This window comes from Nyctereutes procyonoides, unplaced genomic scaffold, assembly GCF_905146905.1.
Source record: "Nyctereutes procyonoides isolate TBG_1078 unplaced genomic scaffold, NYPRO_anot_genome, whole genome shotgun sequence".
Taxonomy (NCBI): domain Eukaryota; kingdom Metazoa; phylum Chordata; class Mammalia; order Carnivora; family Canidae; genus Nyctereutes; species Nyctereutes procyonoides.
This window is the reverse complement of record NW_026575082.1, coordinates 32,534,239-32,559,323: the sequence shown is the minus strand read 5'-3', so window position 1 is coordinate 32,559,323 and position 25,085 is coordinate 32,534,239. Positions and strand designations below refer to the sequence as shown.

At 39.0% G+C, this 25,085-nt stretch overlaps 1 protein-coding gene across 9 annotated transcripts in view; it reads right to left on the bottom strand.

Annotated features, from left to right (window-relative positions):
- The window catches only part of LOC129514591 (glycosyltransferase-like domain-containing protein 1), a 388,336-nt gene that overhangs the window by 48,145 nt on the left and 315,106 nt on the right, over positions 1–25,085 (bottom strand). For all 9 annotated transcript variants that reach the window (XM_055333308.1, XM_055333313.1, XM_055333309.1 and 6 more), the window contains one exon: positions 16,085–16,429. In XM_055333308.1, the coding sequence (XP_055189283.1) occupies positions 16,085–16,429 (345 nt within the window). The remainder of the gene's footprint in view (positions 1–16,084; positions 16,430–25,085) is intronic.

Here is a 25,085-nt window from a genome sequence, read left to right as displayed (position 1 = left end):
AAAATTCCCCTGCAACATCTTCACCTTGCATTGGCCCTCAAACAACTCTGAAGCTACCTCAGTGGTCTAACCAACCAACCAACCAACCAACCAACCAACCAACGAGACTACAAACAATCTTAACTGAGAATTTAGTTTCAACTAGTGCTGGGCTGGTAGCTCCCTTAAACATCTGACACAGGCAAACACACATTTCCTCTGGAGAAATCCAGATACAATTCAGCCATTTCTCCAAGAATTCCCCTTGTTAAGTTCCAAAGGATATGGATTTATGGTGAAAAATAAAATGCACCCAGGAAACAAGACACCAAGCACAAAGAGAGGAAAGACAGCAGAGCCACAAAGGTTTCAGCTATTGGAAAGATCAAACGTAGGTTATAACAGTGTGTTTGAAGTGTTTAAGGAAACAAGAGACTATATGGAGAGCAAGGGATGATTAAAACTGACCAGCTCGTTTTGAAAAAATAACAAAAAGAAGTTCGAGAGAAATTTAAAAAATGATTGGAATTAAGAGAGAAATAGTAAGCTTGAAGATAAACCCAATTAAAAAGATATGTAAAACATGGACGGTAGGTTAAGAAACAGGAGATGGTGAGAAAGATCAATACCTGGAACCCTAAAAGGATAGAATGAGGCAGAGGCAATAATTTGTAGATATAAGAGTTAATATTTTGCAAGAGTGATGAAAGGCACTGATTCCAAGATTTAAGAAATCTCACCAAGCCCAAATAAGATTACAAAGAGAAATCCATTCCTACAAATACCATGTGAAAGTAAAGTATACAGAAGACAAAGTAAAGGTCTTTAAAGTAGCTAGAGAGAAGAGCCTGATAATGTAATGTCTCAGTAGCAAAATAAAGCTGAGAGAATGTAATCTCAACCCAGAATTGCATACTCAGAAAAAAATGTCCTCAAAGAATAATAGAGAAATGAAAGATATTTTGAGATGAACTTGCCACCAACAAGGCAATTTTTGAGGAATATTAAAACCACTAGGGTACTAACTTTAAAGAAAGCAAAATAGTACATAAGTTCCAAACTATGAGATAGAAAGGTGGAAGGAAAGAAATATCAAAAAGGAGAATTATACCTATTTATGGTAGACTTCTAATTTGTCTTGAATTTTCAGCATTGCTTAAAGCATTTATAATGGATGTGCAGTATGTCTACAAAAAAGCTACACGTCATTCTGTCTTTCCATCTCTCCTTTGTAACACTTCTCTGAGGCAAATTTTACTTGATTAAGGTCTGCTATGAGTTCCAGGCAGGCAAGGACTGCTTGTGTGAACTTTTCCCTACTACTGTATCCTCAAGACTTAATTCTGTAATATTATGATCAAGAAATATTAAATGAGTGGCTGAATGGATGAATGAAAGACTTCATATTGACTGCATATGCAGTTTATTTTTTTATTTTTAATTTTCATTTATTTATTTATTTTTTTGCAGTTTATATTAGTTTGAATACCTACCCCCCCCAACCCTCCGCTCCAGAGATCTCCACATCCTAATCCTTAGAAACTATTAATGTTACCTTATATGGCAAAAAAGGACTGTACAGATGTGGCTGATGTGGTTAACGATCTTGAGATTGGGAGATTATCCTGGAATATCTGGCTAGGTCCTAAGTGCATCACATGTATCCATCTTTTAAAGAAGGAGGAAAGGTGGATTTGATACAGACAGAAGAGGAGGACCCCAGAGGAAGAGGATGGAGTGAGGTAGCCATAACCTGAACAAGGATGGCAGCTGGCAGGAGTTGGAGAAGGTAAGGAATGGTTTCTTCTCTAGATATTCTGGAGGCAGTGAGGCCTACTGACAATCTTGATTTTAGCCAGGTGATACTGACTTTGGGCTTCAGGCTCCAGAACTGTGAGAGCATAAATTTCTATTGTTCTAAGCTGTCAAGTATGCAATATGTTGTTATAGTAGCCATATGAAGCTAACAGAGTAAAGCGATGAGAAATCAAAGAAGATAATCATTTGCAGCCCAGAGTGAAGGGAATTAGTGCGCTATTTATAAATAGGAGTTTAGGGGGGAAAAGAAGGAGTCTGAATTAGATATTATATTTTTGAAAACGCAAAGACGCTGAGAATATATGCAAGCATTATAAACTTGTCTCCCTTCCTGGACTGTGGGCCCCTAAAGAGCAGAGTATTTTGCCTTTCTTCTTTGAATTCCTGGCAACTACCTATCATATACATGCTAGGTACATGTTTAGAATAATAGGTCTAGTGAGATCATAGAATTTTTGTGAAGATGCTTGATGCTTGAAAGAATGCCCAATATTAGGTTTAGGAATAAGGAGGGGATCTGAAATATCCAGATTACATTTCCTTCCAGTTACAGTGGATAATGAAGAGTTGCCTAGGGGCACCTGGGTGGTTCAGTTGGTTAAGCATCTGCCCTCAGCTCAGGTCATGATCTCAGGGTCCTGGGATTGAGCCCCCACATTGGGCTCCTTTGCTCAGCAGGAAGGCTGCTTCTCTCTCTCCTTCTGCCCTTCCCCCTACTCGTGTTCTCTCTCTCTCTCTTTCTGTCTCAAATAAGTAAATAAATAAATTCTTAAAAAAAAAAGAGTCGCCTATATCTAGTACTTAGTACGGTGTCTAGCTTTAGAAGAAACTCAAAAATATTTTGAAATGAATGAATGTACCTCAGAAGGAAGAGTTATTACTCAGTGTTCTTAAAAGCAATCTGCTTGTTTCTTAAAAAATAAACATAAATTTACCAAACAACTTAGCAATTCTACTCCTAGGTATCTACCCAAGATAAATGAAAACGTATGTCGACACAAAGATTTCTATGAAAGAGTCCGTCCAGAGGAATATTATCCACAATCGTCAAAAAAGTAGGAACAATCCAAATGTCTACCAAACGATGAATGAATAAATAAAATGCGTCATATCCATACAGTGGAGTATTATTCAGCATTAGGAAGAAGAGACTCCTGATACACGCCAAAACACGGATGAGCCTCAAGGACACTGTTCTACGTGACAGAAATCAGAAGCAAAAGACCCCCTACTGTATGATTCCATTTATAGGAAATGTCCAGAAGAGGCAAATTTACAGAGAGAGCAAGCAGATTAGTGGTTTCACGGGGTCAGGGTCAACAAGGAATGACTGAAAAGGGGCAGAAGAATTCCTTCTGTAGTGATGGAAATGTTCTAAGGCTGGATTGTGGTGATGGCTGCGCAGGTCTGCAAATTTACTAAAAACTATTAAATTGCATATTTAAAATGGGTGAATTTTGTGATATATAAATTATATCCCATTAAAGCTGTTTGTTTTTGTTTTTAAAAGGCATGTGCTTAAAAATGTGACAATTATAAAGGTAGAAAGTGCTTCTTACCAAATCACATCTTTAAAACTATATCACTCCTGCTAAAATAGCATTGCCTTTCCTAAGGAAGCCGCAGGGCAGCCATCTTGTAAAAAACGGAAATAATTTGTGATATTGACAGTGTGGGTGCTTGATGTAAGAGCCTCAAAAAACATTTTTCCATCCAGGTTTAGTAATACCCTAACAATCATAAAAATGTGAAGGGACATTTGGTAGCCTTTTATAGACTTCATTTACAAGGCAGATGCTGCTCCTTACAAGTGTGTGCTCTGTAGCTTAATTCCATTTTTCTGTACAGTATGTACTTGTTTTGGGTAGGCTGAAAATGAAGACAAAAAAAGACGACTTTATTTAGCTGTTTCTTTTCTTTTCTTTTTCTAGGAGAGTTAAGAAAAAAAAATTGATTTTAACCAATAAGAGACAGTGGTCAAAAGTGACAGTGCTTTGTGAGGTAATGAAGCAGTCTGTATTATTTACTAATAATAATAGCTTATGCTTATTACATGCTTACTCTATGCCAGGAACTGTGGTGACTTATTTACATATATCATCTCCCCTAACCCTCAGAACAACTGTATAATGTGTTAATATTATTCCCATATTATAAAGAAGAAAACTGAAGCTGGAGCCTAGGTAACTGGCTTAAAAGGCACACACAAGGCTGGTTAACTGAGGCCCAGGACTTGTAGAGAGACCAGACTCTACTACACTACCCTATAACCAAGCTGCAACTGCTGCCCACAGAATTAGTGTAGATTTAATGTTGAAAATGAAGAAACTTTAAAAGTGTACTTAAAATCCAAAATTTTTAAATATTTTATAGGAATTGAACATTTCCATGCCGATGAACTCCCAAATCTCTGTTTTCTGGCCTGACTGTTCATCTGAATAAAAAGACTTGTTCATCTAGCTTCCAGCTGGAAATCTCCACTAGCATTCTAAGAGGTATCTCTAGCTTAATATATTCAAAGGCAAACTTTTTAAAACCTTCTCTTCCCCAAGCGTTCTCATCTCAGCAAATAGTACCTACATATATCCACATCTCAGTAAATAGCACCTGTATATATCCACCTAGGCCAAAATCTTTAAAATAGATCCTGGCCGCTCCTTACATCCTCCATTGTTACTTCTCAAGTCAAACCACTGCCATATTTGCTGGATTACTGTACTAGCTGTCTGCACTCATTAAGGTAGGGACGTGGGCTACATTAAAAATGACTTATATGATAGGTGAAGGGGATTTAAAAAAAAAAAAAAACAAGCATAATGGTTCATTATAAAGTCAGGTTGGGGCCCCTGGGTGGCTCAGATGAGCACCTGCCTTTGGCTTGGGTCGTGATCCTGGGGACGAGGGATTGAGTCCCACATCAGGTTCCCTGCAGGGAACCTGCTTCTCCCTCTGCCTGTATCTCTGCCCCTCTCTCTCTCTCTGTCTTTCATGAATGAATAAAATCTTAAAAAAAAAAAATAAAGTCAGGTTGACAGATCAAAAGGGCAGACTTCTTCTAGAGGTCATTCAAGGCCCCAAGCCAGTGGAGGCACTGCTGTCTTCAACAAGACACCTCCTCTGTCTGCCCCTTCCAAAGGGAGAGTTCATTGGGTACTGTGGGTGGCATATTTTTATGCTCCACCTGGAAGTGGGGCCCTCAAGTATCCCACATCACATCTGCTTACACTTAATGGCTAAGACCTAGTCATAAAGCCATGCCAAGTTGCAATGGAGCCTGGAACATGCAGTCCAACCGTGTTCCCAAGAAAAAGAGAAAGAAATCTGGGGAATAGCTAAGAGTCTCTTCCATATCCCCTTATTCTATAACTCTAGCTCTCGGGTGCTGATTCTGAAAAGGGGAAACAATTTTTTCTTTGAGAGAACTCGTTAGTAACCAAGGACTGGTCAGGGTAGGTAAAAAGAGGCTGTTGTGTAAGAATCACATCTAATTTCAGAGTGGAAATGCTTTTTTGAAGGAAGCAGCCCGACAGGTGCCATCTAATGCATAAATGTTATGTTAAGTCAGATGATAAGTGGCAATATATATGATATAGAGGTTCACCAGAATGGTATTTTCTGTTCTTTTCTTTTATTAAAGATTTTATTTATTTATATGAGAGAGAGAGGGAAAGAGAGCATGAATGGGGGGAAGGGCAGAGGAAGAGGGAGAAGCAGACTCCTCGCCGAGCCCGGAGCCTGACGTGGGACTCGATCCCAGGATCCTGAGATCATGACCTAAGCTGAAGGCAGACACTTAACTGACTGAGCCACCCAGGCGCCCTACAATGGTATTTTCTAAAGAAGTCATCTAAGAGCCTCGTCCCACTTAGATAACAGGAGAACAATCGTGGGGAGGAGGTGAAAATATATACTGAATCACCGAGAGCTAATCAATTAAAGGAGAGTTGTGCATTTTTTCCATGAGGGGGAAAGGGACAACAGGAATTCTAAACTAAGTCTCTGGAAATAGGTTGACTGGAAGTCAATCAACCAATCATTTATAGTGTTTGGGTAGAGGGAGAAGAATCACAGTGATTCAGATTTTTCTGGTGAGCGGACAAAGTGGTTCAGGGGATACAGTTGGAAAGAGCACCTTTTCGTTTTGGTCTATGTCACACAGAGAAAGTTACCAGAAGTGAAAGAACTGGTCAGAAGTGGCTTCAGTGGAGGTATAGTACCGAAATGAAGATAAAAGAGGATTCTGGGCAATAAATCTGTTTCGACTCTGTAAATACCCCCCTTTCAACATAATGGCTCTTTAAAGAAATAAGAAAACAAAGCTTTCAGAAGGGGCTTGATACATTATTTATGAACTTATCAAGTGGAAAAAAACACCCACTCAGACATTTTAATAAAAACTTTCAACTAATGTATCTAATTTTATTGGTATTAAAAAAAAGCCAATTATGAACTGGAAAGTTATTGTTTGTTAAACTGCTACACGCTTTCTGCAAATAGAATGTTTACAAACCACTTGGAATCACTTTTCCAAAGTTTCAGTTTCTGAAGGTCAAATAACTATGTAACTGCTTAATAAAGAAGCAAAGAAGTGCCTCTAAATATCTCCCAGCTCTGATGGGCTTATATTCTGCTCCTTAGGTGAGGTATTAGCAAAGCTTATTTATTTTCATTTCCAAGGCTTTTATTTGCTCATTCCCTTGTGGTAAAGCTGATTTCCATGATGATTCCCTTCTTAATTTTAATACCCTTTTTACTCATCATATAGACATAAGAATTTTCCATAAAATAATGAAATCCTTGCAAAGGAAATGAAGACAACTCAGAGTAAAGTAAACTAGCTCTTTTTTTTTTCAATTAATTGATCCACTGTCATGTGCATATAAGATTTTTTTAAACCTAGGAAAATAAGGTTAATTAACATAAAAAAGCCTCACTCGTCTGGATGCTGAATTTTGTATTTTACCCATGCTGCCTTAAGTGCCTTGATTTCCCAGTAATGACCTAGTTCTCCTAATGAGGAACATTAACCCCTGGCTGTAGCTGTCCAGGACTTAATTGTCAACTGCAGCTGAAATAGGGGAGTTTGCCGATCAGCAGGTATGCGGTATATTAACTCATGTCATTTCAACCCCTAATAAATAAATCTGTTGCTAAGGCAACAGGAAGATCAGCTCTATCAGTATTCTCCCCTCCCGGTAACCAGCTCCCCCCCATCCCCCTCCCACCCCTCTTTTGGAGGAAACTGCCTTTCACACCAAGCTTAGGAAAAAGAAGGAAATTAACTACATGTAACCATAATTAGAAGTAACATCATTTCTCATCCTAGAAACATATCTAAATTAATAAAAAAGGACAGCAAAGAGAGAAATGCTTTTGACTAAGATCACGATAAATTATTTCCTTCAACAGGAGATAGGCACTATGAGGTATACATCTGAGTAAGAACAAATCTCAAACATTTCGGCTCTTTGTGTTTCTGAAATTTCCCCTTCTTTTGTTTAACCAACAAATGATGTTAGCCTGAATAGTGCTGAAATAGCTAATTAGTTGCATAGCCAATAAGATGATACAAGGGGAAAAAAAAAACCCTTACATATTTTATAATAGTTATTGCTATTCTAACTTAGAATTCTTTGGTGTGATTGAGAAAAAAAAAAAAAGAAAAGAAAAAAGAAAGAAAGAAAGAAAAATCTGGACACTGAACCTTAGTTTGGATAACTCAGAAAAGCCATAGACTCTCATTCACTTGGGATTGTTAACAGTTTAGAAAGTAATTTCAATGAATTGTTTTAAAATGGTTCACACATCTGGACGATGGCGGATGGGTAGGTGAAAAAAATAACCTAGAAGGATCTTCCCTTCTGGATTTATTTTTCAGTGATAACTAAGAAATTATTTTGGTTTTAACCAGTTTGAGCCCTTCTTCCCAAACAACATAATGACACTTTTTCTATTACCCTTCTGTTAAAATGAATGATTCCGTTTTAACAAAGTCCTGAGAGATTTGTCTTTATAACTCCTATAAAGGCATTTCACTAGCCCTCTCCCCCCCCCAAAAAAAAACCCAAATCTAAAACAAACAAAACATATGTTTTGTAAAAGCAATGCTGATCCCATGACCATCTCCACTTGCCATTTGGTTAATTGAAGCCTTTTATATTTTCATTTCTTTCTTCTCAGGATGAGAAACTCGTCCTCAACTGGACTTACTGAATGAGTAAGAGGCAATCACCAGAGTCACCCTAGGATTCATCGTCATCAACATTACGTAACATCAAGTAAATATTCTACATATCCTACGGTATTCCAGCCAGATGCTATTGAAAAAAATCTCCAGGGAGAGTATCCTGGAGTACTTTAGGCTAAACCAAACGACACCACTTAAAACATGAGATGAGGCAGTGTGGAAAGTGCAGTTTTGTTACACGCTTATGTGGTGCAGTGGACTGCACTGTGATCTCAGTGCATGAAAATTCACAGGCAGGGGAATTCACACATCACTGGAATTGAAATCAGGGCACCTGTCTGTGGAAGGCAGAGGATTTCAGGGCATCTTTAAAAAGATATAATGGTAATTACGGTCATGAAAAGAGAAAACACCATACATTAAGAACAATAGGAGGGATATTAAATCCTGAAAAAAAGAGGAAAAGTGTGCTAAATAGGGATCAGGTCAACAGGGACCATAAAAAGAAAGGTTTGGTGACTTGGAAGGAGAAATATATTTACCCCCCCCACATCACATATATGACATACATATATGTAGTAAACAGGTAATCTATCTACCTACTTAGCCATCCATCGTTCATCTGCTCAGTCATCTATACATATGACCTAGCTATCTACTTCCCAACTCAATCACTCCTGACCTGCAGTATTAAATAAATCAGTGGGGTATAGGGTGCAAGGATTTTATCAAAACATTTGTGATAGAATGAAGCAAAAGCAGACATAGGTCTTGAATGGTTGAAGATGACAGTCATAAGCATACCATAATCAAATAGCATCTTTTGCACCAATTAGTATGTTTAAGGAGCCAAGTTTAGATATCTTTTTAACCCTGTTTGGAAGAAAAGGATAACAAGAGCTTTAGTTAATGATATTCTAGAGATAGTAACACTAAGACAGTAAGGACCATTCGGTGAATGTTCTTCATGCTGATGTGGTATGTGGGAAAGTTAGAAACAGCCCAAGAAGCAAGGAGAAACCAGAGCTCAGTTTATTATATTTTTCATATGTTCAATAGTTTGGAAAGTAGCAAGGCATCTAGGAGTGGAATTTTAGAAAATATAAATGGAATTTTGTTAAGGTTATGTTTTTTGGCCATACATTTTAATTTCTCAGCATTTGTTTTCCTACTAATTAAAAATCTTGTACCAGATTCCCAGAGGTTCATCTGATAGTACTACATTAGAAGACAAATTAAGCAAGTGATGTAACACATTGTAATCTAAGCCAGGTATTTGATTACAACTTTTCAAAGACTCTGATAAAGTTCTCTGGAGAGTTTTTTTGTTTGTTTGTTTGTTTGTTTGTTTGTTTTTTAAGTGATAGAGTTCACTTGAGATGTTTTAAGGACAAAAACCAACGAACCAACCAACCAACGAACCAATATCATCAAACACACAAACAAAAATACCCATAGGCTAAGAAATATAACTGAAGAGAGCTTAGCACTGAATTGAGAATATATCTATAATCAATTCCTTACATCAAAGATATTTAACTGTGAAAATGAATAGTGCTACTGGAAGGCATGTAGGGGCATCATCTTTTCTGGAGATGAGGACAAGTAAGATGGACTCTCATAGGTCTCACTTTGGTGGAGTATGCTGAAAGGCAGGTGGCCAGACCACATGATCATCTTTTCCAGAACTACAATTCTGTGAGGAATCATTTCTCCCAAAGAAAAACAGATTTATGCATAACACTGAAATAGAAAGAGAACATTGGTGTCCCAAATCTAACACTTTGCTTCTCAGTTCTTATCCTGCTGTGGCACCTGAAGACTGTCCTCCACATGTATCCTATTCTTAAGTAATCACCAATGAGACCTGAAAGATTTAAGACAATCTATTTGCTAAACTTTCCCCAAGTTACCTGGACAACAAGAAAATCAAAAAGTATAACATCCAATCTACTTAACATACACTTTTCAGAAGGCAGTCATCAATTTTGTTTTCAAAGTTGTATTTTTAAACCTCAGAGAGTCAAAGAATGGAAAAAAAAAGTAATTTATTTTACTCTTAAGTAATAAAGTACAATTTTCCATTTTATATCAATCATTTGTTTTCAGTTAGAAGTTGCCAAAGTTTCTAAAAATATGTCAAATTCTTTCAATATTACAGTATATGATTTACCTAAGTATGCTTCAAATCTGTTTTTATTTCTCAATGACTGAGCCTTTTCCTTTCCAAATTTACACTCTTAACCACAATCAACATTGCATAAATTGTTTTATCATTACTTTACGGAAAATATTGCAAGTAACATATAGCTCATAAAAAGTCACTCCACTTTAAGTGAAAAGCTCTGACAATTTTCCCATAGTCCATGTAATGGAGTCATGGTGGAACTTACCACCATTGCTACTCTTAACAATTTCAAACTCCTCAACGTGCCTCACAGGCCACTTGCACCTGATCTTTCTTAACCAGAACACACCCACTTATGAGGCACGCAGAGGGGCTTTCAGATTAGAATAGAATTTGTGTTGGAGATCTCTCCTACTGCTTCCTGACTACTGAGCCCATTTTGACACAAATCTTCTTTGGTCTGAGAAAAAGTGCTCTTATATATGATGAACACTTGTTTCCACCAACTGTGAAACCCCAATATCCACATGCCATATAAACCTACATGTTAATATATTAACATTCAGGGCAAGAAAAAAGGAGTCTGTGAAAACTAAAAATTAGGCAATCCAATGACTGGCAGCAGACATATTTGTACATATGTCATTATCAGTTCTGTTTGACAGTGGTTCTCAAGAGCGCCGCAGTGATTCCTGGGGACATTCAAGCCCTTTCATGGGGTCTGCAAAGTCAAACTATTTTTACAATAATACTAAGACGTAATTTGCCTTCTTCACTGTGTTGACACATGCCTCAATAGTGAAGAAACACTGATGCAAAAGGGTTCTGGGACCTCAGGGTGATTCAAGGCAGTGGCACCAAACTGAACTAGTAGTCATTGCATTCTTGACCACCTGCACTTGCAGTAAAAGAAAAAAAAGATCGTTTCACTTAAGAATGCCCTTGAAGAAGCATTAAAGTTACTAATTTTATTAAATTTCCTCCCTTCAAGAGACTTCTTTTAATATTCGATGTTATAAACTGGAAATACACACACTGCATCTTTGTGTCCCAGGACACACTGGTTGTCTTAAGAAACAGTATTTGTATGATTGTTTGAGTTATGAGCGGACTAGTTGCTTTTTTCACAAAACACTAATTTTGCTTCTAAGAACTTATAGGCCAACCATGGTTAATTAGCCTTGTGTATTTGGCAGACATTTTCTCAAATACGAGCCACGTGAACACGTCTCCTCAAGAAAACGACCGATAATATTTGTTGCAATGATAAATTCAAGATTTTAATTGAAAATTGGAATTCTGGAAAAAGTGTATCTACACCGTGAGCTTGACAACTTCCCAATAATCAAAAAGTCCGCTGATCTCAGTGGTGATATTAACAACCTGATTCTCTGAAATAATGAATTTTGTCAATACTTGGAAGATCTGCACAATTCATCAATCACGTATTTTCCAAGTGACCAATGCGCGATGTTACAAAATCCATTTAGACACCAAGTAAGAGAGTATGAAGAGCCACTGAGTGGTCTAATCTCGGAGATCTCTGAGAAACTCCTACTTGCCGAGTAGCAGCAAAGGATACCTGCAATAATCTGAGCAGGTCATTAAAACACTCTTTCCTTTTCCAATTCTCTCTGTGAGGCAGAATTTTCTTCCGAAACCTCCACCAAAACAACATATTGCAACAGATTGAATACTTAAGCAGATATAAAAATCGAACTCTCTTCTACTCAGAGATTATAGATTTACAAAAATATAAAATAATGTCACTCTTCTCGCTAATTATTTTGCTTTCTAAAGTAGTTATTTTCATAAGAACACATTAATATTAACACGTATGTGGTTCTTCACTATTACTTTTCAATGATTTAATGTAGATTTTTAAAAGTTTTCCCTTAGCTTTAATTTTTAATACGCTAAATATTGATAGGTGTAACTCTAAAAGGAGAGAGAGAGAGAGAGAGAGAGAGAGAGAGAGATCTACAGTGTCCCAGTCATTTTTAAGAGCGCGAAGGGGTCTTTAGATCAAGGAGTTTGAGAACCGCAGCCTTAAGAGTGCTATCTTTCAACGTCTTGTAAACTTATTTTCTCTGTCCCTCCAGCAGTACGCCTTCGGTGCCCATTAAAATCAAGAGAATATTTAAACGTTGTAATAGTTACAAAGAAAATGGGTTTAAGAAAAGGCGTTGCCAATTGCAGTGTATTTTTTACAGGTCTTTCTCTCTAAGTCGTTGCTATTAACCATGCCTTGCTACAGATGTTTATAACAAAACACTAAAGATTGGGTAGAAGGGAGAAAACAAATTACTCTGCAGAGAACCCAGCAACTCTGCTAAAATACTGTCAGTTATTTATCTACTGTCAGCAGAGGTTGCACACTATAATCCTTGACAAGCTCAGATTCAGAAAGAATGAAGAGAGGGGGCAAGCATTGCAGTGAAGGGCCTGTTCTCATGCACAGACATTTTAACACAGATTTAAAGCCAGAATGTATCTTCTAGAAAATGTCACTTTTGATTTTGATACATATCCTAGCAAGGAGGCTCTACATTTGGTTGACTTAGTACGAGATATGTTAGAGGCTAACACTATATTTTAGACCATTCATGATCCCGGCGTGGAACTAACACAATGAGGTCAGCATCACTTCATTTTTAGAGTTGGCGACTGCAACGGCATGATTTCATGGGCATATTTTTTATGATAAGGAGGAGGCCTTTATTTTTGTTTTGTTGGGCAAGGTAATGACAGGCTCCGAGAATCCTGTTGCCCTCTCTGGTGGCCGTTTCTCCCTTTTGTTTACAGGGGGAACAATCATCCCTGTGTTCCCTCTCCTTAAGTCCCTTCTCTCTGTTAAGTGGCCAAGGCAAAAAGGCGACAGGCCAGGCCGCAGAGCTTCCCGCAGGCTACTCTAAAGAAAACCCCGCCTCGAGCAGGTAGTTTAATTAGCTCCCGATAAGGACAAGAAGGAGGGAGGTGTAGATAGAGGTGGGGGAGGCCCCAAACTAAGAGGGTTGAGCCGGCAAATCCAACCCTGGTCATTTCTAGTACTGACCAATGGTCTCCTTGAGGATACAGTTCGTATCGACCGGTCCGTTCTAGGATTTCTACCCAGGCCATCAGAGGTATAAATAAATGTGTGCTTGTGACCGGGCATGTCTGACGAATGCTGAGCCAGAATCTTAATTTTCTAATTCATATTCACCAATTAAAAATAAACTGTATTTTTATGAGCAAATTTACATAAATCAGATGATAAAGCATCTACCACTAAAGGGTAGGAGTTCAGCTCACGACATTTGCATATATTCTCCTAAAGAAAATATAGGCGTTTTAGATTTTCATTGAAGAGCCTTGCTGTGTTGGAACTCTAATGGGCTTAGAACAGTAAATTTTGAAGAAACTGATTGCTACCCCTGTAGCTAGTAAATGTCTGCCTAGACCCAGTGGCATTTGAAAAAAGTGTTTTATCATAAAATTATCCCAGCAGAGTCCATTCTGCAAGATAACATCATCATCATCATCATCAGTACTCCATGCAGGACCCAACAGCTCTGGCACAATATTGCCAGTCATTTATCTGTTGTCAGCACAGGTTACACACTGTAATCCTTGACTGCCTCGGAATTAGAATGTCTTTGATGTCCTCACAAGAGTTTTTTGCCCGAAGGCTTTACCAATGCTCGGCGGCTCAGTGTTTATTCCTCGTAATCTTCCTCTCATCTCCAGGCTAGCAGTGACAGATGGTTATGGGCACACAATAGTATTAAGAGTTTGATATTTTTTTTTATGCTGTGCTCTCTGTACAACAAATAGCTATCAGACGCGGGCCAGAGAGCTGACATGGCTCGCTTAGGTAATGGCAAACAAACAGCTCGGGTTGATGCTTTCTGTCATTTCCCCTCCTAACCCTGCTTGTTTTCATTGTATACTCTCAAAGGTAAACTATATTAACCTTATAGACTGTTATTAAAAAGATATATCTATATGAGCATAAAGTGCTTTTCTTTTCTCTTTTTCTTACTCTTTTGATTATGAAAGTAATACTGCTGACATATTGAACAAATATCGAATGTCAACATAAATTTTGAGTGTGTGATAATATCCCCCTTCATATAGCTGTGTGTCAGGCGGGAACCCGCGGATGATGCATAGCAGTAAATAACCCAAACAAAATTAGTTCTCTTGTCAGCTTCTACCTTGTATGTCCCCAGGCATCAGTAAAATTGACTGCACGCTAGATTTTCAAAATTAGCCCTAATGTTAGCTATGTGTCTGGCAACCTCCAAGTTTCCAATGTTCTACTATATTACCCGTAAGGATGAATGTGTTACTTTTATATTTTGGCATTTACTCTTGCTGATGCGGCTTTTTTTCCCTCTCCTCCAAATTAAAAATAATTTAGCTTTAACAATAAGAATGTGCACAAACATAATGCTGCATCTCTTTAAGCAACTAACTTTAGGCAATTAAATTAAATTAAAGCAAAAATATACAAAGGAAGAGAGGGAATTATTCAATTTAATATTGTTAATTTTATTAACATAGCTCTGTCTTATTTTGTGCAAAGGATTGGATAATAATGTGGTTCTCACTCTTCCCCCCATATCAGTATGCTGCTTTGTAGTAGGAGCCTACAAATTTAATTCTGCATTTCCATGCTAACCCAGAACCAAACTTTCTAGAACTGATTTTCTTGCAATAGGTATTACTTCGGAGGCAACCAAAGGTTAGCAGAATAAAAGGAAAAGCTTTCCAGGACCGAGAGAATGATGACACCTATTTTACCTTGAAACAGGTTAATCTCATCCAGACCCGATTCATTTTAAAATAACACACAAGAATGTCGAACAGCGTCCCCTTCTAAGTAAAATACGGTTTTAAAAGAAAAGTTACCCTCATACAAAGGGTATGCCGGAAGTGTGAAGTTGAACGGACAAACCCAAAGACACATTCCACAACAACTTTCAATCCCCAAATTTTGCGTTCATACATTTAGAGTCCAAGATGAAAATCCCTTTAGGTACCAGATGCTGCAGATCAACTGGGAGAGCTTCTGGAGTTTTAATGTGCTGGAAGTCAAATCCCCGGCAAAGGAGCTTTGCCTGGCCGGTGTGGTGTGCTTATTACTTCACCTGTAAACAGTTGCTCTCAGAAAATCGGACCTAATGATCAGCCCAGCATCTCTGCAATAAAGAGACCATAATCTGTGGGGGGAAGTGAACTCTAATCAGGCCACATGCAGATTAAACTAACTGGGAGGAATAAAAACTAGATTAAAATGTTCATGCCTAATACCAGAAGATTATCAGGACATTTTACCTCTTTAAATCCTAATTTATAGGAACTAGGGTTGAGTTTATGAGTTTGTATTTGGTACGATTACACGCCGCAGTTGATTTTCCTGTTTAGAGGAGATTCCGCTGGAAAGTGTTTTGCTTTAGCACGATACAGAGGCATTTGGGAGCAGGGGCACTGCTGCGAATGTGCTGATACATTTTATGACAAGTGAAATAAAGGCACCCAGTTGAAACTGGACAGATTAGGAAATAATGGAAATCGTTTTGTTTTAATGGTAATATTGCTTTAACAGGGTGTCTATATGAAACAGTCATATGATAACAGCACATATACATGTGTGTATATATATAGACATATAGATAAGGAATCCTGTTTTTATAGTTTGAAACTTCCTGAACAGGATTTGATTTTCTAGAGGTGTCTAGCTGCTGTTGTTAGATGAGCAAATCACTGCAAATGATTATCTGTAATTCCAATTTAATCTAAACATGCAACTATTTCTATATGGATATAAAGATATTTCTACCTTGGTACCATGTTAGTGGTACTACCACACTAAAGCAGTCTTTTCCTACAGCTATAGGGACAATAATTTACTAACTCCACCATCAGAATTATATTCTCTGTTACCGGTCTCCAACTCTTACTCAATTGGCACATCCCAAACTTACCACCTGTGAGGCCACACGATGTGCAGTGGTCTCTGCGGATCATCGGTTCCACCCAAAATGTCACAGGGATGAAAAGTCGTATTTTGTTTATTTTCCTTCAGGTGAGAGCTTGAATTATCTGATGAGTTGCACGTTCTCAAGGCTGACTCCTGTGTTAATGAGCTACCCGGGTTTTCTTGTTGTGCAGCATTGCAAGGTCCAGACTCTGAATTAAAATTCTTCAATAAATTCTCAGAACCTTTCTGCTCGTGTTGGAAAGGAAGGGCCGCGGATGGAGCAGTGCCACCACTTCCTTTAAGGCCGAGAATCTTCTGTAAATGGATTGTTTTGTGCTTGGGCATGAATCTGTTATGAAAAGGAAATGCAATACTATTTAAAACTTGTCCTTTACCTTTCTGTAAGGACGCAGTGATGATGTGGAAAACTGACAAAAATAAACACATAACAAACATTCCAGAGAAAGTGCAAAAGTAGTAGCCATCCAGGGAAAGTCCAAAACTTTGAAATGAGACCACCATTGTCTTTGAGTGGTTTTCAAAGAGTTTCTGTGGCTATAAAACCTGTACTGTACATACTGTGAAAAATATGAGTAGAGAAATGATTTATCACTCTCCCTTCACTCATCTTGGTAGAGTTCCATTTTACATTTTCCAGCCACTGCATGGCCCAATGCATATTTCCAAGCCACACTTAATCATTACCCAACAAAAATGCTTGAAACTCCCTTGATTAACACTGGCCATTTCTGCTCACAACATTGTTCTGTACGCCTGGGTACCTGTATACACATTTTTATTATTAAATCCAACTTGAGAATATTTCTTTTTTTTTAATTTATTTATGATGGTCACAGAGAGAGAGAGAGAGAGAGAGAGAGAGAGAGAGAGAGAGAGGCAGAGACATAGGCATAGGGAGAAGCAGGCTCCATGCACTGGGAGCCCGACACGGGATTTGATCCCGGGTCTCCAGGATCGCGCCCTGGGCCAAAGGCAGGCGCCAAACCGCTGCGCCACCCAGGGATCCCTTGAGAATATTTCTTGAAGGATATTTTTTCAATGCAATTTCTCCCCCATCTTCTATAATGCTTTAGCATACAGAGCTTGGCATCTGTTACTTACTGATAGAAGCATCTAAATAAAATGAAATCAAGAAGTCACTACTGGGGAGCAAACCAGTAGCGCTTAGAACAGACATGAACGACCAACTAGTCTGTGTTGGAATGCATAAAGAATGGATGTTCCAACTTGAGATTAATTCTGACTTGGGGATCAGTAAAGGCTTAAAGATGGTTTTACTCAAAGGACTTTGAAAGGCAGGAAGGGGGAAGTTCAATGTTGTGATCAAAGGAAAGGGCTGGGAAAGAACATAAACTCTTCAGGGAATAACAAGCAATCCAAAGGGGGTGGGGCCAGGTCTCAGAGTGAGAGGTCCAGAGAGGTAGACTGAAGCCAAACGACAAGTGCTTTCTCAGAATCCTTGAGGCCCGTCTTGAGACTTGACCCCTTCCCTGGATTGTTGAGTAAGTGAAGAAATGGAGAGTATATGCATATAAGAGGTAGATGAGGAAGAAGAACCATGGAAGGAGAGCAATAAGGAACATTTGGAAGAGTAAAATGAGAATCTGAGAGATTAACATCATCCTAATGAAGTGAGTTGAGAACCTCAAAAGAATGTCTAAGAAAGGAATCAAGAAACCATAAAAATGCATAAAAAGGGGGTATAGAGCATTGCAGAGGTATCAGAGCACCAGATAAAACAAGGAGCTTTTAGATCACTTGCTTCTCAAAGGGTAGTTCCCGTGGAGACAGCAGGCAGAAATCAGCCTGAAGGTTACAGTGTGTGCATCAAAGAGGGAGAGGCAGAGAAAGAGAGATTGAGAGGGGAATGGAGAAGCAAGGTCTCTTTTCCCTAATGGGGTACTTGTACATAGGGGTATTCATTGAGTGTTTACTTGGGGACACTTGCTAGGCAAGGGAGCTGGATCCTGAAGAAACAGAAAAGTCTTACAAGACAGAAGTAGGAGAATAGCATAGCACGTGGGATTCTTGGCATGGGGGAAAGTAAGTAGGCCTTATAAAAGAGAACAGACCAAGATTTCTTACAAAGCTGAGGGAAGAAGGAGAGAAAAGTGAAGTTGGAAACATCAGTTTCAGGTGGCAGGTGTGGAGTCCATGGTGTGTCACCAAAGCATTAGATGAGGACATTTATTTCCAGTGAGGTGAGTAGAGGTGAAGCTAAGTATAAGCAATGTGTTGAGGGAAGAGGGGCTGAGGATGTTCCCTAGGCCTGAAGGCAAGCTGGAGTGTGCTGGGTACATTACAGAGTCAAAAAGCTTGTTTGGGGGGCTTCTGTCCTTGTCTCAGAAAGCCCTTTGAGATAAATCACCTTATATATATAAAAACCCTCCCAGGTAATAGATATGCCCTAATAAAATGATCCATTAATCTTGATTTAAAAATAAAGAAACTTGGGCATATACACATTGTAGTTTCATACCCCACAGGTCTAAAATTATTATGGGAACTAACCAACTTTCTTCCTGAAACAAATACAAAACACTGAGTAGATTCTAAGGAACTAAAAATCAGTGAGGAAGTTCTCACTAATCACCATAAAAGGCAGAAAGAAAAATGAAAATAAAAATAAAAAAAAAAGACCATGACAATATCTTTATTTTTTAAGATTTTATTTTTAAGTATCTCTAAACCCAACGGGGGGCTCAAACTCACAACCCCAAGATCAAAAATTGCATGCTCCACCAACTGAACCAGCCAGACATACCAAGAATACCTTAACTTTTATTTTTTATTAATTATTTTTAAAGATTTATTTATTTATTTATTTATTTATTTATTTATTTATTTATTTACTTATGATAGCCATAGAGAGAGAGAGAGAAAGTGAACAAGTGAAAAAACTTGTTTATGTTGGATAAAGGATGCTAGGCGAGCTTAAGAAAGACTTAAACAGAATTACAAATTAGTGCAGGAAAGATTCACAAATAAAAAATCAGCAGGCATTGAAACAACATAACCAACATCGTCTTAGAAAACAGTATCATGACCCATCTTACTCCTAAAATGCATTTTACTGGCCAGCATGTGAGCAAAATTGCAAATTAAAAGGGATGGGAGACTGGCTACAGGGTTGCAAACAACAGGAATCGGTGACTGACAGGGAATGTCTCTGTGGGCAAGGTGCTAGGCCTGTTGGAGGAGCAGGATCCCCTGTTAACACAGGCTGTGGATGGCTGACTTGATAGGTGTGGTCAGTGGGGACATGGAAAGAGACGAACATAAATATGGGCAGTAAGCAAAAACTCAGCTTACTAATTGAAATTGAAAAAGAAAAAAATCCTGAATGTAAGTAGGACACATGGAAAACACTGTTGAGATTGTCTGGAGTTTGGCAAGAGGAGACTGTGCTGATCTGACCAGCCAATGGATGCCACTTCGTTATGGATCGTGTTGTACGGAGAAGGAAGACACCAAGTCTGCAGGGACAGAGGGCTGTGCAGATGCTGGTTTCATCTGGGGCACCTGTGACTGTATATGTTCGAAAATTAGAGAGTTCTTAGAAGAGCAATAATAATGATTAAGGCAATGGAAGAACTGATTTATGAGGACAGATTAAAGGAGCTAAATATGAATAGCCTGGTTAAGTGACAAGTAGAGGGGTACATAATAGGAGTCTCCAAGGGAAGAGAATAATTATTTAGCCGGGTATAAGGGGGTTATAACTAGAAGTAATGAGATGAAATTAAGAAAGGGAAAATTTAAGCTGAATTTCAAGAAAAACTCCCTGACGGTATAATTTATTAGCTCATGGAATAAATTCCCTATGGAAATGCTATAGTGTAGTGAGGGAAACTTAATAATAGGACTGGACAAAATACCAATAAATAATATAGATAATAATCCGGGACTTCAAAGAAGGTGGTTACATGCTATGCTTTCCTTGCTTAGAATATCTTCCCATATATTTTCCTTAACAGTCTGTTTATATATAGTGAATTGTTACCCAGATTAAGTGTTTAGCCAGTTAGCTAAATCAAAAAGGAAATATGGGGCAGCCCGGGTGGCTCAGCGGTTTAGCTCCACCTTCAGCCCGGGGCCTTAATCCTGGAGACCCAGGATCGAGTCCCACGTCAGGCTCCCTGCATGGAGCCGGCTTCTCCCTCTGCCTGTGTCTCTGCCTCTCTCTCTCTCTGTGTGTCTCTCATGAATAAATAAAATCTCAAAAAAAAAATAAATAAAAGGAAATATGTCCTTTAGGTGAGGTTGAGTTAAAATCACTTTATTATTCATACACTCGGCAGTAGTCAGCTGAAATAATTTTTTACTACTTTGTTCTAGCAGAACTGGTTGTGAAGCAAGCTGGACAAATGTATTAATATTTCTAAAACAAAACAAAACAAAACAAAACAAAACAATCCTCATCTACCATCCCACACAGAGTCTATTCTGATTCTCTGTGCCATGAAACTCATATTTTCATAGACATGTTTAATGTAAACAATTTATTGCTATAATAGAAATCAAAAAACTTTATTCCAGCTTTTCTAAATGTAGCTCTATGGTCAATTACTTCACATCAATACCAAGATCAAATAGGCATAATACTAACAAGCAGTTTGCTTAATAATAGTCACCACACTAATTAACCCATCCAGAACATTCTTAATCAGACACTATTTGTAATGTACAGTTAAGAGAAGCTTGGCAATAAACCGTTCTATGCTAAAAAAGAAAATAATACCTTACTGATGGGGTGAAACTGGCTTTTCTATAGAACTGGACAGAATGTGCTGTCCTGGCATTGACTCAAGAGAGTGAGTATGCAAATAGGCACATGTCTGAACACTTCCTTTCTCTTCCCGAGCTCCAACTCTGGTGGAGGTGTTAATGAGAAGAGAAAAGGTCCTGAGATAAGGAGTGAAGGAGAGAAAAGAGTCGGAAGAAAACCAGTGAGCTGTCTTTTAGAGCTTACGCCAGATTTGCCTTTTTAATAACCCCCCAATTTTTCTTAAAGAAATGCTACTGCCCACCTTACTCGTGGAACATCTTTCCCTGTTTCTGAGTCTCTCAGCTCTATCGGAGCCTGTTTTTACTTTCAGAAACATTCTGATTACTGTAATCATTTGCAACCTGTTACTGGCCATGGGGCCCTCCCCCAATTTCTTTCCTAACCAATACCAATCTGTGAAACACAAATAGAGCCTCCCTACCGCCTCCTCTCCTCGCAAATGCCCTTCCTTCCTCACCACGTCTGTCCTCCAACATGGTTCCAGAGACGCTGCCACAAAACCCCAGGACTGTGCTGGGCAATGTTCCAAGACGCAGCTGGTGTAGGTATTTTCGAGACCTAAATTTGCTTCTTCCTGCCACCCCCACATCCAAACACGCAAGCCCTGAGCTGAACCTGTAGTAATGGCCTTATTCAGATCAATCTGGAAACACTAGATTTGAGAGTAGCTTTAAATTATGTTAAGATTGATGGCGAATGCAGGAAATGCTCTGGGTACCTTAGCTTATTTCTGAAGAAGTTGAGAGGCTAGAGTATGTGTAGCTGACTAAGAGAGGTAATCAAAAGGAAGGCGATAAAGTAAAGCAAGTCAAGTAAACTTAGGACATTAGTATGGATTCATGTGTTACTGAAGAGAATACCGTGGTTGGACACTGCTTACAAATGTCTTTTTGAGAGATTTTTTTTTTAAAGTACTTAATATAGTGAGTTCAACCTATAGAGTCTCATAAATGCCCACAGAGAAGAGTCCATGAGACAGAGATTATCAATGGTCTTGCTTCTCAAAACAGATCTGGAAGACAGCACGTGAAAAATGATGCAGATTAGCAGATGATTAAAGGAAAAGACAGCATAACCAGTCAAAGATGATTCCAGAGTTGATACAAGGCAGAAGGAGGAGCATGTTAGCAACCGAAATAAGGAAAGTGGCCTGCGTGTGGGGCAGGCAAGAAGAGTGAGCTGAGGAAGCTCGGCCCCTCTCCACACAGGGAGGGCCAGGGGTATGGCCATGACGTTGCACAGCTGAGGCTGAAATTTTAACAAGATGTGTTTTGTGTAACACTAGAGAAGGTTCTGTGCGAAAACATGTTTGGTAAATGCTGAGTTAATGAGAGCGAGACATTTGTTTCCTAAAGAACTTCCCAAAGTACGTGCTAGTGTGCCCTATAAATATGCACACTCATTCATTCTTCTGTTTATTCAAAACATATTTATTGAGCACCTATTATGTAATAGGAATATTATGTTCATCGTTTCTCAAACTTAACACTTAAAGAAACAAGGACTCTCCCATCCCCAAGGATATACCTTAAGAATTAATAGACAACAAAGGATACTCTGGGAAACACCACTGGGGACTCTAGGAGATGGATGGACAGCCAGTCTGGAAGGCCAGCTAGGTGGTGGCGTATTTTACACAGGAGGCATGGTAGGAGTGGAGAAATGCTTTCACATGAGAAAAGGATGAAACTCAAACCAAACGCCATATACCAAGGCTACATGTCAGTAGACAAAAGGAAGGTTGAAAGAAATGAGGAGAATCTGGAAAAAACAAAATGACGGGAGATATGGTTCCAGGCTAATATGGATGACAGCAGAAAAAAATATCATTTGATTTTATCACAGCCATTTCTGTGGATTCTTGGATATAAACCACATTGAGAATTGAGGAGATGATGTTAAAAGAGAGAGAGAGAGAGAGAGAGAGAGAGAGAGAGAGAGAGAGAATTGAGGAGAAAGGAAATAGGAATCAAAGATAAATAACTTTTCCAAACCCAAGTGGGAAGACACATCTAGGCAGTGTAGTGATCTAAGTTCTTGGGTGATTTATAACAAAAACTATTCACTGTTTCCAAACAATGTGCTGGAAATTAATTACAAAATTAACATTTTTAGAATTTAGCCACATAAGCAAATATCAAAGATAATTAAAAAATCATGCTAGCCCACATGTGTCCAATATATTACTTATATGGTAAGCAGATTTATACAAAACTATAAACTATAAAAGTAAAAATCTTGATCTAGCATTCTCATGTGTACACATACATCCCCCCCCCCCCCCCCCCCCATATCTCTTGCCACACTATCTTCACTAAATAAAGGAATCACAAGCAAGGAAATCCATCATAATTAAAACTAGATGTTTGGAGACTACAACATTAAACAGAAAGACAGACTTATGTTTGGTTAGTTGGTTGCAGGACGGCTGCTCTTCTTTCCTGGAGATGGCTAAGGGCTAATACTCATAAAATAGATGGCACATGTCTATGGAGGCTGTTTCAATAAGAAACTCCTGGCGGAACAAAATATGAACAAATTCAAATCACAGACGAGTCAATCATAATCCACATGCACATAGCACAAATGCTTTGGGGGAACAGCCATCCAACACCACCGTGGCTGGTTAGGCCACGTTGTTTAGGCTTTGGTGCCTGGACCAGATTTCATCTCCCGCGGTGCAAACTTGCAAAGCCGACATGGAATATTGACAGTGATCTGTGAGGGGGCACTGGGCAAGAGTGTCTTACTGGAACTATGAAGACTCTGCTCTGTGACAGGATAGAAAAACAGAATCCAGAGACACTAGCTGCAGTTACAATTAACAAGCAAACCCTACTTATTAGCCCGAGAAATGCACGCTGGGACTGAAAGCAAATTTGTGGTCATCACATTGGCCTTGTTAGCTCTGTCTGGCCCCAGAGAGGATGCCCTTAGGGAGGACAGAACCTTTACTTATAGGCCAAGCTGCAGCTTCCTCCCTGGGTCGAGGGCCATCATTTTCCAATGACTGTCCCTTCAATAGTTGGGATGTATGGCCATCCTAGAAAAAGATGGTCCTGTGCTCATGAATCTAGTCCTTTTTTTTTTCCCTTCCCACCACCACTTTCCTGAGAATCTAACACTTTCCAAGCACCTTACTTACACCACTTGACTATATGACCTCTTCTGACAATACAGGTTATGTGGTTAAGATTATTTAACTTAAACAGTTATGCCTCAAGTCCCCATTCTCTCCCGATTTCTGTGTTTGGGATGGTAGAGATTGCTAATGTAACTGCCTACCAGCACAAGCAGTTTGTCTCGGGCAATTTTACAAAATCTCTTGAGAATCAATATACTCCTCTCACAGAAAATTTAAGGCCCTTATAAACGTGAGACGAAAAGCTACCTTGCATGTTGACAGAAGAAATGTTTATCAAATTCAGAGCTAGTCTTGCGAGCATATGCATGGTTACTTCTCATGAGCTCCACTCCTCCCAAAACAGAGTTCTCTCGGAACAATAAAACCCTCTAGTTTGCACAAGGTTTACTATAGCAATTCAACACAGGCAGAGCTGTAGGCTAAACTGCCAACGGGGAATCTTTATTCTCCTACCTCCGTTTCGAGCATTCCCCACCCACTGGTGGCTAATTCCCTAAGATATTTATACTGCTTTCTGATTGCCTGGGTCCCCCTGCCATCCCCCACACCTACCACGCATCTCCTGGTAGCCTATATGCTGGAACTAAGCCCCACTTTGGATCCAGCCCTGAATCACTCCCTGCTCTCCACAGTTGGTCTTACTGAAAACGAATCTTGAGATCCCTGGGTGGCGCAGTGGTTTAGCACCTGCCTTTGGCCCAGGGCGGATCCTGGAGACCCGGGATCGAGTCCCACGTCGGGCTCCCGGTGCATGGAGCCTGCTTCTTCCTCTGCCTGTGTCTCTGCCTCTCTCTCTCTCTGTGTGTGACTATCATAAATAAATAAAGAAAAAAAAAAAAGGAAACGAATCTTAAATTCCCACAATGTCTCTCACTTTCTTTGCTCAACGTCTTACACCCTTGAAAAAGGGCAGTACCTTAACTCAAGGGAACTTATTATAAATGGGATTCTGAGCCTGTGGTATTTGAAATGAAAGATTATTTTGGGAGGACAGGTGGGGAGAAATCTTTGTGAAGCCCCTTAAAGAACTCCACTCAAGCAATGGGCATG